We start from the raw sequence: 17,916 nt of genomic DNA, 5'->3' as shown, positions 1-17,916 counted from the left end.
TAGACAAACTATACTGAGTCATAAAATGATTTCAACTTCATTGTGTTTAAAATTATTTGATCAGTTGGTTACATCCATTCTAATGTATGGGTCAGATATTTGGGCAGGTGAACTAACAAATGACACAAATAACCTAGACCAAGTTTGTAATAATTGTTATCATTTTATTCTTGGTGTTAGTAAATTTACACCATCAGTTGGTATAAGGGGTGAACTAGGTAGATTACCAGTAAGAATAAATGCAATGGTTTCAAAGGTTAAATACTGGTACAGAATAAATTTGCTTCCTGAAAATCACATATTAAAATGTGCATTAAAGGAAATACAAAATAATTCTGCCTGGATTACTCAAATAAAAACAATTTTTGGAGAAAAAAACTTGTCTAAAATAAAAGAAACTTATAAGATCAACAATATTAATCAACTAACCAATGTTGTAAAAACAAATGAATCTATTCAATCATAGAGAAAACAATTAAATAAAAAAAAGGGGAACAAACTTAGAACATACAATGTATAGTATATTTAAACAAAATTTTGAATTGGAAAACTATCTAAATGACCTGAAAAACTTCAGCCAACGTAGAGTTTTAGCAAAGTCCAGACTCAGTGACCACAACCTTGGAATTGAATTGGGAAGAAAGAGTAAACCAAAAACCCCAGAAAATGAAAGAACTTGCAAAAAATGTAATTCAGATCAAATTGAAGATGAAATGCATTTCATCTTAGATTGCAATTTCTATGAAGTAGAGAGAAAACATGTCTTGAAGCATTTTAAAATAAAAATTAATGAGTTGTCCAGAATGGAAAGCTTCGTGAAAATAATGGGAAATAATATGGCTTTATCATATTATTTAAAAAATACAATTTTCCAAAGTTAAATATGTAACTGTGGTCTGGGAGAACCTTGCTGCTGTTTAATCAATTTTTCAGAGATTTTCTAATTTTTATTTCTTTCTATGTTGAATTTCAGTGTATTTTAATTTAGTGTTTTAGTGTGTCTTATTTTATTTGTCTTGTGTAATAATTGTTTACCTTACTGAGCCCACAGATGGTTAAGCTGCGTAATAAAGTTATTATTATTATTATTACTAATCATGTTGCATATGAAAACATCTCCACTGTTGCTGATAGCAGTTCATCAGGCAGACTAATTGAACAAGGATTATAAATACATGGAATTGGAACTCAATACCGAGACTGAAAATATTGTTGTCAATATCTGAATATAATATTAGTGCAGACGCACTATGCATGATTAGAACCATGATCAGAGGACATATTCTACGATGCAACAGTAATATCGGGTGACATTACTCATACAAGAACTGAGAAAATAGATACAGACTTGTATAATTTGTATACCACCTTCAAATTGAGACCCAGATTTTTATTTAGCATTTTTAGATACTAATGAAAAACCTAACCTGCTGAAAAGTCAAATAAATTATTTAAATTAGTGCCTGCAGTGCTGTTGTTACCTAGACTCAATTCCAGCCCCTTGTCGCCATGCTACTGTGATTCCACCCCGGGCACCCAGCAAGCTGCCTTACAGCAAGGGACTGGAGAAACTTGGTTCTCTTGCACATTCATCAAGCATTTTTAGGTATAAACAATATAGTATTACCACTTACTATGAATTCCATGACGACATGAATTGCTTTTATTGAAATATTTACAAAACAATTACCGAAGAAGATGCTCATGCTTCATTCAAATCTAAAATAGATACTTGGGTTGTTGTCCATGCACATGTTGTGATTGGTCTAATTCTAATTGTATTCAAACATTTTATAAAACAAATTCACACCTTCATGAAATTCACAGTACATTGTAATGGATGTACATCAGTAAGTTGCATACAGCCTGAGGACAGCTTGGTGAAACAGGAATGACTAATTTACTTTACAGTTCGAGAACATTGCGCGTTCATTTTTTTTTTCAAATGAACACGTACATTTTTTATAATACATTGTTTAGAAATGATTTCGGCGAGAATACCATCACTCATATTTTGTTGTCGAAACTGGCGAGGATTTTGTACGTATTTTACCACAGTTCTCATGCTTCAATTTCTTAATACGTAGTAATTGCTTATCTTGTACGTCAAATACACGTAAATGTGGAACGCACAGCAAGTTTGACATTCAATTTGTGAATGAGTGGCCCGCCTCCTACCAATTTGCGGAGTAGCCGACACGATGTTTTTTTTTTTTCAAAATTATATTTCGAACCTTTTTCTTGTGAAAATGTGTTGACAATTTTATGTAGAGAGGGCAGTATTTACCTGTTGAAATAAAACGTCTGCCGGTCATCTATTTAACGGACATAGTTCAACCATAGACAGTATTTTTTCGGCTGATAATGGTAGTCTTCGAAAGCAGTACACAGCGCCACCTGGTTGCATTAATATTTGAAATTTCAGTCGGTGCGCCCTCTGTGGCCACATAGCATGTCATTCGTTTACACAAATTGCTACAATCCGAATTAAACAATAAATAATTTAATTTAAAAGTCCATTCATACGATCCCTATGGACCTCTAGCAAAACGAAAAAAAATGATTTAATTTGCCGTCAATGACTGACAATTTTACATCACCATTCAACAGAATGAGATTTTGTTTCACTCAAAACTTCTGATTGCATCACTAAGAAATTACACTTTGTTATCAGCTAAGTTACGGCCCCAGCCGTTGCAGCTGAACTGACAGCAAATATAGGTTAGTTTTTTTAGTTTCGAACAGGTTTACAGAATTTCATGGGCATTTTTTCAATAGATGTAGCTGAAATGCTGCCTGGTATGTCACAGCTATTTCATAGAATTCAAACATCTCAAGGCTTTTATCAGCATTATCTCGTTCACATTATTTTAGTACTGGTACCGGTAATAATTATTTTTGGATAAAGCTCCTAGGGTGTTAAGATTGGCTCCAGTAGAACCCACCAATCACAGGAATTTGGTGCATTGCTGTGACTGCCAAACATGGCAAACTTGCATTACATCCAATTGTGCTGTTTCCTTGACTTCAGCTGCTTTCAGTGGTGCTCCACAGCAGCTCGTGCAGAATACATTGTACTGTAGTGTACGTCTTAGCGTAGAATGTTCTCCTTCCCAGTGGCCCTGCTTCTAGTACAGGTACTTCCAAATTTGTATTTTCTAATGTTTATACGAGTTAAGGTCTCTAAAACAAGACATGATGGTTTATGGCAGTGTAATATCCAGATATTGCATAGGTAAGCATGCAGTCATAAAGTAACTCAACTGAGTAATACTGAGCTGCCAAATTTGTTATACGTTGTACATGTAGGAGTAATCTTGTTTCACTGTTCAGTCTCAACAACTACCCCAAAGTACAGTTTTCAACATCTTGTTTTTACCGTGATGGTTGCCAATGGTGAAAATGCCAAGAAAATGCTCCACCCCACAAGTATAGTAAATATCTGTAAATTATAAATGCATTTATTTTAGTACCGGGTATATGCCAGCTGACTGTGCGTCTCTCTAAAATTGAAGTTAAAACGATCCACAGTACAAAAATTCATTAAAATTCTATCTGTATTTTCTGTATTGTCTGAGGAAATAGGATTAATAAATGATGACAAACATTTCTCAGATCAGATTAGATTAATATTTTTATAAAAATACCAAATACAGCTGTTTTTATAAATACAAAATAAAACCCTCTTTTTAGCATTTCACTTAATGAACAAATCCATTTACAAACAGTAACACTTGAGGTTGTTACTGAAATCTAGGCAGAAAAAAAAAAAAAGAATAAATTACATCTATAAAACTCATCTGATGTATCAGAGAAAGATAAATATATAGAGAAAGATAAATCAGCTGAAATTGTCACTGTTGTATTTTAAGGTGACACATGAAAACACACTATATGAAAGAACTGCCTTGAGATAAGTGAATGGAAAAGAGTTATGAATGAAGCAGGTTCACACCTGATTTTGGAATTTTACAAAATGAATATTAAAATGGTATTAAGCCAGAAGACATTATTACTCTTAGTTGTATAAACTTCCACTACTATACATACTGGACTATGACAGTCTGCATATTCTTAGCAGTATTCTTAATATCAATTCACATTATTCACTGAGTACAGTCATTGAGAATATCACAGTCACCTCTCTTGTTGTACAGACATGACAAATGAACTATCAACATATACATGTATATGGTTCTTATTACAATTATTTATCAATTACTATGTATTATATTTGGAAAAATTTGACCCATGAACATCTGAGAAAATCCTTGTTGGTTGGACAAATGGAACTCTATTCATAAGCCCCCTGAATGCATTTATCAGGGGCTAATAAATACCATGCATGTATTTGATTTGAATTGAGTAATTGATTATGAACTGGCTCCAAACAGTCGCTTCTACTCAGCCAAAGGTTGTCTGACATAAGTACTTGTTTACACAGAGTACTTATAACTATTCTTGGTATACGTTATGAGGCAGTGTGTTGTCATGATGTTATCTTCAGTAGTCTTGTTCTTCCTGTATATTACCAATATATTCACATATTGAATCATATGACAGTTTTCTTATCTTAGTCCGATCTATTAATAACTCCACATGTGCAATACAGTTTGATTTATCTTTGTCTATCACAGTCCCCAACTGAAAAACAATAAACGAAAAAATGATGAAGTAGACAGTAATTTCTGATTCATACTGTACTGTAACTTGAGGAATACATTACAGCAGGGGTTTTTTCTAGAAAAAAACTGCAAGAGGGAGCACTGCAATTCAGCGGCGCCACCAAGCAGGGTTTCTCCCTACCAGGGTGTGGAGTTTTTGATAATTCTCAGTTAAAATGGAGCATTCTATGGCTTCCTTGGGGCCAAAATTACTATCAGACAGGTCACAGTTGAAGACAGTGGCCACATGTGATCCCTGGTCAATCAGAATTTTATGGTTGCCAGAGGATCTGCTCCGCAGGGTAAGGGGGCATATGGCCATGGCATGAGGGCGCTGCATCCCTGTTCCCTTGTTTAAAAAAATCACTGTTACAGTCAGGAATATATTTCAGTTATTGACCTCTTCTAAGGCCAATATCAAGAATTATCATGATATGGTGTATCCATGGTCGCAGGATACACTGCATTACTCTTGAAAATAACAAACCCCATAAATGTCATGGCATTCTGTCATATCACTACCCGACGTTAGGAGCGCAAATGTCCTCCTTGTGTGAGTGCACACCTATATTAGGGCTGAATTTGTAATAAATGCCTCTCAGTTGATAATCGACAAGTTTACAAGACATGAAACACATCAATGGTTAATGAAAACCAGTCAAACATTCACTATAGCTGACATTTGCCAACAAAATACCATGGATTTTTGTATATACTAAACTATGACATTTGCAGGAAAAGCATGTCTAAATCTTGAATGTGTTACGGTAATGGCCAGTGACCACAACTCAGAATTTATGATTTTGAAGGGGGAGAGGGATGCTTGACTGAACACTAATGTGATTGAATACAGTGATAAAAGACTAATAAAACACTCAACAGTAACAGCAATTACAACACTGCATGTGATCTAACTATTTGTTATGTGAAATTCTTTGACCAATTGACCTAGTGCAGGGTAGTATCTTAATATTATCAACAAGCTCATCCACAATCTAGTAAAAAGTCAGGACTCTTGTCAACCTGTTTTATATTTATAGAAAATACCAAATTTTGAAGCAATGGTACTACAAGAAACACTCCTAGTTAAATTTAAACTCGCAACTCCAATCTCAACACCTTGTTCTTTAATCTACCAGGGATTCAATGTTAGTGGGCAGCTGTCAAACCTCATAATGTTCAAAGTGTGGTTTATAATTATTACCATGTTATTGGGGGGCATGTCATCTAGCTGCAATAACTTTAAATACATAAATAATTTGAAATGCCTACCTGTCCTTTGTATTTTCCATTCACAACCATAATATAACCTGGTTGAGACTTGGGTATAAGCGTTTCCAACATGTCTTGCTTTAATTCTATGAAATAAAATATACATATATATATATCAAATTGTAGATTTAAGCATTACAGTAAATCAACATGTCTATAAGCATTTTCAATTTTATCAAAATAGATTGGTAGTCACTGATATACACTGGGCAGTATTAAATATTATACCTTCAAGTAGTTTGCCATCTTCTGTTCTACATGAACACATATCATGAGTAACAACATCTACTACAGATACTTTGCTATTATAATATCTGCCTTTCTTGTATCTTTTATCAATAATTCTAACTCTTAAATCTGGACGCAACCAGTATACTTGGTCACTAAGATCAGAAGATGCTGTAGTATATCTGAAACAAGAAGGTATGAAAGGTTATCAGCAACAAAGGATTGAAGTGGTATGAAAAGTACTGAATCTGACTGACTTAGTGCCCCATGTTCGTTTAAATACCCAGGCCTATTTTTGTACAATTTCTATATTTGCGGCCAAGTTCACCTTCCATAATGCTTCCAACTGATTGGTTCGCAAACTTGATTATCAGAACACTGTTTTGATCATTGTTCCTGAGCTCATGAATTCATTTTCAATGAAGAGACTTTTTGGGTGTTTTGTATTGGGTTTATTTTCACTGGTTTTTGATGAGTTGAATGTAAAATATAGGAAAAAAGGTATATTCGCTAGATTTTATTTTTACTGAATCATCCCTCCAGCAAAAAAAGCAAAAATAAGGCATTTTACAGAACATAAAAATTTATATATTGCTATTTATTAATATGAGGTCAAGCACTTCTGCTAGATTATGAGTGGGTTTGTTAATTAACTTGTGAGATCCATACTGCTTAAAGAATATTTTTTATTAGAATCATTATTCAAGTTATGATGATAGTTAATCTCAAACTGAATTCTATTTCAGTCATCAAGATTTCCTGAAGAGTAATACAATGATCTGCCCAAAGGTACTACCTAAAAGTACCTTGGTATCAACTTTATCTGGAATTATGGTGCTATATAAGTTTCAAATAAGAATACCAGTAATATTCTGTCAGCCATGTTTAATTTGTATTGTCACATTTGATTTTTCTATTCAAAAAAAGTTCTAAAATCTTACATTGCCAAGAGTGATGAAAAAGCCATATGTGACTGAAATATCAGTACCTTTCATCTTTGTATTTCTTTTTTTTTGAATCTGGTTCATCTTCTTTCCTTCTATCTCTGTGTGTGTATTTATCGGTCTGCCTGTCATAACTGTCTCTGTGTCTATCTCTGTTGTGCCGATCACTCTCTCTGTCTTTGTGTCTATACCCATCTGAATTATCTCTGTCTTCACTCCTATCTTTGTCTTGTTTCCTCCTCTCCTCGTCCTTTCTATCTTGGTGTGCTTTGGACAGTCTACCTGTGATAATGAATGACACACTAATCAATAGAAAAACTAGAGCAAATTCTGTTATTTTTGTATGCTTGTTTCTACCACCTCAGGCTTAAACTAATGACCTAGTTAAGGAAAGTGAAAATGGTCAGTAATCAGAACCCTGACAGAGTTTCATCTTCGCCTTTGTCTCATCATGGGTGATAAAATAACAGATATTATTACATACCATTATACATTAACCAAAGCATTAATATATTTAAACATGAACATTATTCATCTTGGCAACTCTATCCCAGATAAATAATTATAACAATTACATGTTTAAACACAGGTGCTGTCTCTATCAGGCAACACATAAAATGTTTATTCATGATGTAATTAGGGTGAATTATGGTCAAAAAATCAGAAAAACACAGACATCTCTCTCTAGTTAATTGAAAGATAATTCAAAAATGTTATCACAAAACACGGTCAATGGAGAATATTATGAGAATATTCATGTACGCAAATCACAACATGCTATTTCAAGCTGTCTTTTTGGGAGGACAGTGTATTATGGCTTAACAGTACAGTAACATTGACGCCTCATCCCATCATTGCAGCCTTATTGAATACTTGCACATAACTTGGATTTTTCAAGGTCAAACAAAATTAATAAAATTAAGAAATTTTACTTACTGATATCAAGAGAGTATTTTCTGTATTCTTTTTTATCCACAATCTTCACAGCATACTGACTGATGTTTGCAGTTTGGTTACTAATTGCAAATTTGACTAAAACTCTAGAATTATCTTCATCAACACCTTCTATCTGAAGAGAAACAATGCTACATATTAAATGAATTTTTGATTTTGTAAATGTGGCAACACCAGTATCTACTCCTAACTGAATTGCATATGATACAAAAGGACAATTCAGTGTTGTATGAAATTACAAGAAAGATAATAGGCCATCAAAGATGACTGATATTCAACCAGCAATTTTTAAAGGCGCTAGAGTCTGACATGAACATAAATATTTTAAAGCACCATGCAACTTACTAGATTAAAATACATGATATAAGTCATACAATCCAGTTTTGCCATGACTCCCAACTGAGACCAAATTTTGATTATAATAGTAGCTAGAAGCTGGATCAGAACACAAAATTTAATTCCTTTGCTCAATCATAGACCCTAGGGTCTATGGATCAATAATATGAGATGCAGAACTTTTGCATAAGCCAACATCCTTGTTGTGAACTGGACCACATGGGCAAAATGCCATCTTTGTTCTTTAGTTATGAAACTTGTGAGATAATCACTATAATGAACCAGAATAGTAAATTCAAATATAGATCTCAACAAATTTATGATTATGATACTCTAATAAAATGTACCACATACCTTTCCATATAGGTTTTTATGTGGCCCACTTGCGACCAATACACCAACACCCCTAGCAAATCCTTGGGGTTCCTCTTCCTCCACTTTGTCACCAGGTTTCAGTTTTTTCTTCTTCTTGTCAGAAAGTGCATCAAGCTGTCTCTTATCTGCACCTAGACCAAGACCTTTTGGTCTCAATACAGCATCAACAGGTTTGGCAATTCTGAATGAAAATGAATGAATCTCAGTCACTGACAAGAAATGTTGATTGCAGTTGTGTTTACAATGTATAATATAGCATCACTTATTTACATATGAATAGCAGTAAGATAGGTGATAGATGTCACACAAATGAATTTTATTGTTTCCTAGTTTCAAATTCATTCTCACCCATGTAAACTCAAGTGCCAATAGGTTGAGCCATAGGATTTATGGTAGCCCGGTAATTAACACAAACATTTACACGTTGTAGGAAATAGATTACAAATGTGAACATATAAATAAATTGAACTCTAACAACTCTTGATAGGAAGCTCAACAATTACTACATCATGAAGGCCCTGACTAATACTTGAATACCATAGACGAGTGTTTCAATGTGACTTGCATTTGATCATTAGCCAATATGTGTAGGTCTGCCTATGATTAGACCTCTCTATTCTCCCCTAGAGTACATAGCATCATTCAGGTTGCAGGTCACTGGCATGTTGGTTGTATTGCCAAGAAATGGTAGGCTTACATTTGAGGACTCATGAATATATGGTTGAACCAAACACAAGCTTAATGATAATAACATACTGTTTAAATCTTCCTCCAATAGCTTCACCAGGTTTCCATCCCATTCCTCTTAACATTGCCATACCATATTCTTCTATAGGTACCTCATCATAGTCAGCTGCAGAGGCCTAAACAAAAATATGAAAGCTTATTATATTGATTTATAGTTTATTTAGTAATTGGCCATTTTGTTAAATACCCAGACATAAATGTTATGACAAACCTGCATGATACTCTGGCACCTTAAACAATAAATTGCAGATTCTCTTATTTTCATTAATTTTGCATTAAATTCACTACTGAATTCTAACTTACCTCATTAGGTCTGAGAGAAGTGTCCAATTTATCATCAGTTTCAAAACCCTCTGGTATTTTATTTTTCATTAATAATGGAATGGCTAAGTTGCTATTCTCTTTACTCCTTCGGATTAAATCTTCTTTTTCTTTGGCAATGTCTGAAAATAACCATATATCACAGGTTGTAAATTTTGTTGGAAAGATTTCAAAACAAGCTTATTTTAACCCTTTTCCGGTCAGGGGAGTTTCACGCTATCAGGTTAAGTCGTTGAAAAACGGTCATGATTCAATGCACTCCAGTAGCCAGCATCTGTGTATGCTATCCTGCCAGACATTTTTGCAAAAATAGGCCATAGTTAACAGACTGTATCAACCACAGTTTTCACATTTTTTGCAATCTGTTTGCATACACACTTCATTACCACCATGGACAACAATTTCTCGTATAAAAAAAATCACCGTTTTATTTCAATACACATTTTTTACTGTCGTTAAGTAACGATGTTTTGCCCTTTGTACAGTCTCAATAAACACGTGTTAAACATTGAAATAAATATTGCTTAATTGAAAACACATTACAAGCAAGTACAAGGTCACTACATGAATGCAAGTTCGAAGTAAGAAGAAAAAAAACGCGTGAGTATGGGGATATTTGGGACATGTACGGGGGAAAACGTGTTTGACGTACTGGACCCGTTAGCGTACATTTCAAATTGCAACGTATATTCAACGACTTGAACTACATGTGTAACATATTACAACGTACTTTCCGTGACTTAACTGATGTTATATTCAAGCTCTAACGTATATTAACCGACTTGACCGTATGAGTAAGTCCACACTTACAACGTATATTTAACGACTCAAACTGAGACTGAAACGAACGAGAACGTAATTGCAACGACTTGATCGGGGTTACCTTCACACGGCAACGTATATTCACCGACATGACCACATTAACCAACTAAATATTTCAACGTATATTTAACGACTTGAAATAAAACGAACTAGCGAGAACGTAACTGCAGGGACTTGGCGTGTATATATACTCACGCAGAAACGTATTTCCACCGACTAGACCCGATGAACTATCCTGACATTAAAACGTATAAATACCGACTGAGCATGAAACTAAATTAACGATAACGTATTTTCACCAACTCAAACTATTGTACAGTTCGTGACGCTGTAATAAGTCCCAAATTTATTTGTTGTACGCCTTTCTTAGTCGTCCACCCCGGCGGGCTGCTCCCATGCGTCTGCCTGATGTCGAGGGCTGCTCTTCTGTACTTCGCGTTTGTGTTCCCACGGTGCGTTTTCCCCTCAGTGCCATGTTGTGATGAAAAGCAGCGAAACATTCGCCCGCGTGAAGGTGAACTTTACAAATTGGGCATCCTTTTGATGTTTCTGATAATCGGCCACTCGCAGTTTTTCTCCCGTCCTTGCTGCACTGCTTACACGATTTTTGACGCCCGGATAGTCTGCATATTTCGTGCGAATCCATGTTTTCACTACGAATAAATGACGTGTTACTTGGAAGAGAGCCAACTTCTCTTATGGATTTTTGAATTCTACTCGAGTGTCCACCAATCAGTTGTTTACCTGTGCGGATATTGAAGAATTTGTGCGTTACTTTAGTCGTGCGATTCAATGCCTTGAAACATTCATAAGCATTGACCAATGCAACATCTATGAGGTAACAGGCCATGTAGATCCACCAACGATTGTTTTTTCTGCCCGTGTGATAGTATTTTCGCCTTTGGTTAGAACGATCCACGCCACCCATGTGATGTCTGTAACATTGTAACGATACAGGCACGTGTCTCTCGTCATCTACTGCTTCTGCCGACGTAGCCAGTGGGGGATAGACTGTATTTAAAATCAATATTTGCGCGCTGTCATCCTGGTATGCAGTAATATTGATAGTGTCGTCCGGTCTAGTTGCTGCTTTCATTTCACCAATTTTCAATTTCAGCTTCTTGCTTTTCCCTTCAGGAATTAATTGCGGCGGCATGGTTTTCCGATTTCGTCTGCTAAAACTACCGACCATGTACACTTTCTTGTCTTGTAATTCAAGGGCTGTGTTAACTGACGTAAAAAGCGAATCACAGAAAAGAATATGGTTTTTTTCTGTGAAGGGCTGTAGCAACCGGTGTGTTGTCTTCTTGATTGTCCCAGTTTCTTTCTTTCTCCCCTCAATTGTAGTTTTATATTTCACCCCCAAATATGGTTCAAAGTTTGCAATGTAAGACGTTGTCGAGTCGCACACCTGCCATATTTTGAAGCCATCACGGTCGGGTTTGTGGGGCAATCTCTGCTTAAACTTGGACCGTCCCTTGAATCTAATCATACCCTCATCAATCGAAATTTCCTGTCCCATCTGGTAGTATCGCCGACAATTTTCGAGTACGGGTTTCAGCCACGGGTTGATTTTATACAACGGGTCGGCCTCTGATCGTTGACGGCGACGTTCAATGTCAGGATCCCGCCGTGGGTCATTTACTGGATCAGCTAAATGAAAATAACGCATTAGCATTTGAAATCTGGCCCGAGTCATTACTGATGCAATTCCCATGTTCTGCAGAAAGGGGTCACTCGACCAATAATCGTCGATTGCTGATTTGTGATCAACACCCATACATATCATCACACCAAAGAATGCTTGCATTTCAATGAAATTTGTATTACGCCAGCGGGCATTTAATTTTTTTGCAATGCATTTTTGATGATATTTGGCGTATTTATTAGTCTCGGTAGAAGCCAGTTCTATCAGTTCTGGTGGGATAAATTTGTAGAAATATTCCACCTCACGAGCATATGAAGGCAGTTCGAAAGTTGGTCCAGGTTCGGGTTCAAAAACTGGAATAGTAAATATATCGCCGTCTTCCTCCGTGGCCATTCTCCATTCACCAGTGCCGGAGGCAACATAATCGAATGTAGCACCAATTTCTGTGTCGGATTCAATTTCAATGTCGCTATCGAGTACAGGTGGGTAACGTTGCTCTAAAAAATCGTCATTCTCAGCACGATCTTCATCGATTTCTGAATCTGTATCGTCGTCAGTTGCAACTATGAAATCATCTGGTATTTTGTGTCGTAGCTCACCCGTTTTTTCGTCCAATACAAGTTCATCATCACGCGTGTCCATTGGCGATGCGTGTGCATACACAACACGTTTTTTAATAGTTTGTTTTTCGGGGAAACTCGCAAGTGTTGATTGTTCTGTACCGCATACATTTTCTTGTACCATTTCTTTGGTGACATCGACGTTTTGTTGCGTACTCGCTGGGTCGATATGTTCAGGCCCCTGCTTTTCTGCGTTGGCAGTTGTGGCGGATGTCGACGGTTCCGAATCGCAAACATTGTCTTGCAAAAATTGTATCACATCTTCGACGGCACGTTGTATTTCAGCGTGACCAACTTCCGTTTCTTCGGCATCTGCTTTGTCGGCAGCTGGCAATTCAACCACTTTACGGTTCGTCTTCGATTTACGTTTGCCTCCTGGTTTGCCCCTGCAGTCCTTCAAACGGTTTTCTTCTGTAATCGCATGTTCATTGACAGAGGAGACAGTCTCCGACTTGCGTTTGTTCTTATTCTTTTTACGCCTTTTCTTGAGTGGACTATTATCACTGGTGTCCGTGGTACGCTCGGCTGGTAACTCACCGACGTCAAATGTTTCCTTTGCTTTGGATTTCTTTCTTTTTCCACGCTTTGCTGGTGAAAAATCTGTCGTGTCAATGTCAAACTTATCACTCCCCGTGCCACTGCACGATTGACGCGTTTTCTTCAGTTTCCTTCTTGCCTTCATAAAACACTTTCTATCTGTATAGGACGGCATATTAACGTATGTGTCGGAAAGGAGGCACACAGCGAGTCTGGGCTTTATCTCACTTTCTTCGGCCATATTTATACTGAACGACCAGATGTCCACAAGACTGCATCTCCCCACAATTTGAATATTTATTGTTATGTAAATAAATATGTTATTTTTTTGAACACAGATTGGTTACAATTTGCATACACATAAAATTGCATATGCTAGCTCAGACGGTGAAATCACGTGGACTTTAATATTTCCCACCAGCTGTCCCGGTCATTTTACGTTGGTGATTGCCGACATTCCAAGCTCAGCTGTTGGAATCCGTTATGCTATTCATTCTAAGTGCCGGGACTATTTGCCAAGCTGGTCAAAATACGTTACTACCGTTATAACCGTGAATCGTGTCGTTCAAATACGGTTGTAATGCTGCAGTTTGCAATGTGGTCAAGGCGGTTTTTTTACGTCGTCGCAAACGTCGCGTTGTGACGGTAAAATAGTGAAATGAGCAGACAAGAGTATAGAATTACATTCTTTATTACTTGGTTAATTTATTTGACTTGACGTAATCGAAAAAAAATTCTCTCCCTCCATAATTTCGCAAGTGTAAAATATCAGGTTCCGTACAACGTATTATAAACGCTTGACCGTCTGAGCAACCTAAATAACAGGCCGTTTTTCAACGACTTAACCAGTTAGCTAGCTGGAGTGGGAAATTCTAGCATACCCATATTGACGGCGGTTTTTCACCGACTTGACCGGAAAAGGGTTAACACGATACTATAAACAGCTTGATGATGCAATGATGTTCGTGGAGACAAGCGTCAATGTGACTATGACTTAAAGACACCAGTGTAATTTTTAATGCTGCAAGATTCATCTTTTTTAATTTTTCTGATTTACTCAATTTGCAAAACTTTGTCTCTCTCAAAATTAAGTTTGTTTACAATATATTAAAGCGGGAGGGTCGTCACCTGCACACGCGCAGGAATTGAGTCCCAAGCGACGATAACAACACACGCTAAAAATGCAAAGGCTCATAGGTACACGCTTGTTTGTAAACAATGACACTCTATGGCCATCTGACGCATGCGCAGGTGACGACTCCCTCGATTTAACAGTCTAATTAGAATAAACCAAACCACTGTGATTGGGTCTGACACTTTGATTTACAATTTCAGTAGAACAACTTTGTGTATTACACATTTTGCCTACATCTGTACAGCAAAAAGATATGATGATATGAACTTCATCATCATTGTCATCATCATCATGTTGAGACTGCTGAACTTAACTTTGATTGTGAAAGAGAATAAATTATTTAATTTAATCAATTGTACAAACACAAAACTAAATGACAACAGTACCTTCAAGGATTTCCTGAGCAGCATTCTGATCAAGACCACCACTCATCTGCTCATTATTGCTGTCTGATGTTTGTAGTTTCCATCTATTCTTTGTAATTAACGGAATGACTAAATCTACTTTTTTTTCAGCCGGTTTAATACTGTAAAAGAGCATAGAATCAATTAATAGGATTTATTAATAGTTCTTCTTTTGCAGATAATTTTTAGTGAGACATGCGGATAAATAATCTTCATCTGAGCATGTCGAAGTTGATCAGTTTTGATCACTAAACGCACTATGACAGTTATGACAGTTTCATTTTTGTATCTCGTATTTGTAATAAAGGCTATTATTTACTAGTGGGATATTTAAAATTAGGGCACCAAATCATGTTATGATAATTTGTCTCTGAGAGAATCCGCTGGTGAAGGCCTAATAACTACGATACTCACACTCTCACTCCTGCTACACCAATACAATATTCTTTGTGAGAGGTACGTACACTCAATGTGCACTGTAGTACAGCCAATGACAATGCATTAAGTTTTTTCCTGGGTCACAGTTGAATTTGTTTGAGGTTTGATTTATTGAATTTTAAATAGACATGGGCCTAGGCGGTCATACTCTTAGCATAATTACGAACATTCTTGTCTATGTAAATTGACAGGTGTTTTAACTCCATTTCGAATTAACACACTTCCCCCTCCCCCACACCCTTGAGGGCTGAGAATCACAAAAATTGGATCAATACGATTCGTTTAACACTCCCAGATGCAAGTATACCACAAGACTTTGACCAGAATCATGACTATAATGGTACCGGTAGTGAGTGTGTGTGGTGAACTGGTCATAATCTAGTGGTATACTCTACTCCAGGGTGGTTATTCCTATTTAATATATTATTATACCAACTTCATTTTAAAGGTAATTCAACAGCAATCCAACAGCAATCTGACAGTAATTCAATAGCAATCTGTCGGCCGTTGCTGCACTGATACGATTTAACACGCAAATGTAGACACATACATCAAAATGAACTCTAAATTAAAGCTATCATGGAAAGCTTTTGAAATGTTGATCGCCATGAGTGATATAACCAATGTTACCATCTATTACTTTCTATTCTTAGATGTACAGGTAAAACGCTCAAGTGAATGTTGTAGAGTTCCTGAGTGTGCCTGTAAAGTCATTCAATAATTGACTATCAGGTACTGGGTAAGAGTGCCTTGGGGCCCCTCTCTCACCCATAACTCTAATCCTAACCCTGTACCTCCAGTGTCCCTCCCTCATTTCAATTGTATATACCTGTCTTCAAGTCACATGTAGTTATTTGGAGGATTTCTCTATGAGCGGGAGGGGGGGGTATCGAGGTCACGACTCGGTTAGCCTTGCTCAACTGGTTCGTAACCAGTCTTGTGATTGGTTGTTGACAAATGCTGATCAGGCCACGCCTCCAACGGTGTCATGCGTTCGGACTAACCGTTAGGAATTCCTAAATGGAGTCAATTTGTGTAGTTTTCTTGATTTATTCTGCAGATATCGGTAAAATGTAGGTAAGGCTTTGGCGAAATTCGAAGGAGCAACTAATATTCTTCAACCTGGTATTTTTTTTAGATTTTATTTTTTTCGTCTGTTTTTGTGAGTTTAAAAAATGTGAGCTGCCTGGAGCCTTCATCTCTTGTCTATTTCTTACACTAGATACCAGCCGATACCCCCCCCCCCCCAGCTCATAGAGACTGCGTATTACAGTTGATTATAGTTCCTGGGCTCCCTGTGGTACTACAAGTAAACAAATGATTGTCTAGTATGTTCAAATGTGTCTATATCCAGGCTTTCAGACAATATACTAGTATATGGCAAATGAAGGTTTGGAATAGAAGAACAGACAGACAATCAAACATTGAACTAAGTCTGCTTTCAAAGTACTCCATAGGGCCACTGATCGGAGTATGTTTTTCGAGGATTTGAAGACTGGTGGAACGTAGTACCAACGTAGTATTCAGACATGAAGAGGACCGATAACAATGTCAGTTGACTTACTTACCTTTGTACTTCTCTGTGTTCCAACGATAGAACAAAATCTGTATCTTCTTTTCGTCTCTCGCCATCCTCGTTTATTATACTGACTTTTTCAAGGTGTGCCTTTTCTTTCTTTTTAGAAAAACCGAAAGATACCATCCTTCTTTCAGGATCTTGGTTGCACTCCGTCTGCTCATCGGCCATGTTTTTTGCAATGCATGACGGTTACGAGCGCCATCTGTGGTGATACAACACAAACCGAGAAATAAAATAAAAAAAACAGGTATGGTATACAATGTTGTCTATAAAATAATATTTATTACACACTCACATGAATAAAATTATAAAAAGTTAAAATTAAAACATTATTTAATATTCCAGTCTCAGTATTTGTTTTATTTGGAAGTGAAAAAAGTTCAAAAATAAGAATTTGTTTCGTTTTTGTCCTGATTCTGCCGTTTTTCGCAGTTACAGTAGCCCCTTTTGGGCCTTTTTGCTCACAACTTAACCCAATATATCCAATTACTGTTCTTTACGTAATGCTATCTGTGTCACTCGTCATGAAAAAAAATACTCAAATAAGTTCATGGCAACAATCTCTTTGTTAATTAACGCCAATTCATCAATTAAAATTACATCAAAAAGCAAAATGCTAGATTCCTGAAAAATATTAGAAATTCACCTGGCCGTCATTAGCCACAGGCCAACTTGCTCTTTCTATATAATGATTTGACGGTGCTGCATTTGATAAATTTAGTTTTTCAGTAATTGTGTAATTTTCGTTCATTATTTCTCGTTTTGATTCATAAAGCCATGTATCATGGATTTTAAATTGGGAAACGATATAATAAAGTGGAATTCATCTTCTATACCTACTTTATCACATAATCCGCAAATCGTGTTTTCAGTTGGAGTTTTCGATTTCGTT

The 17,916-nt window shown here is 36.4% G+C and overlaps 1 protein-coding gene across 1 annotated transcript; it reads right to left on the bottom strand.

Moving 5' to 3' along the window:
* Positions 1-3,607: 3,607 nt before the first annotated feature.
* LOC100367820 (G-patch domain and KOW motifs-containing protein-like) lies at positions 3,608-17,226 on the bottom strand. The gene is made up of 10 exons (XM_002734024.3): positions 17,014-17,226; positions 14,990-15,129; positions 9,824-9,963; positions 9,530-9,636; positions 8,753-8,954; positions 8,045-8,177; positions 7,153-7,390; positions 6,165-6,346; positions 5,937-6,022; positions 3,608-4,644 (listed from the first exon to the last, which is right to left on the bottom strand). The coding sequence occupies exons 1-10, from the start codon at positions 17,190-17,192 to the stop codon at positions 4,504-4,506; spliced, it is 1,548 nt and encodes a 515-aa protein (XP_002734070.1). The 5' UTR covers positions 17,193-17,226; the 3' UTR covers positions 3,608-4,503.
* Positions 17,227-17,916: the final 690 nt, after the last annotated feature.

Source organism: Saccoglossus kowalevskii, chromosome 3 (genome assembly GCF_978046115.1).
Source record: "Saccoglossus kowalevskii chromosome 3, keSacKowa6.1, whole genome shotgun sequence".
NCBI classification, from domain to species: domain Eukaryota; kingdom Metazoa; phylum Hemichordata; class Enteropneusta; family Harrimaniidae; genus Saccoglossus; species Saccoglossus kowalevskii.
The sequence above is the reverse complement of the archived record's forward strand: the minus strand, read 5'-3'. Positions and strand labels throughout refer to the sequence as shown.

Coding starts and splice junctions, on each gene's coding strand:
- LOC100367820 (XM_002734024.3), bottom strand. CDS start 17,192: ATGGCCGATGAGCAGACGGAGTGCAACCAAGATCCTGAAAGAAGGATG. Junction 6,347..7,152: donor AAGAAATACAAAGATGAAAG/GTACTGATATTT, acceptor TTCTTGTTTCAG/ATATACTACAGCATCTTCTG. Junction 4,645..5,936: donor ATGGAAAATACAAAGGACAG/GTAGGCATTTCA, acceptor ATTGTTTTTCAG/TTGGGGACTGTGATAGACAA.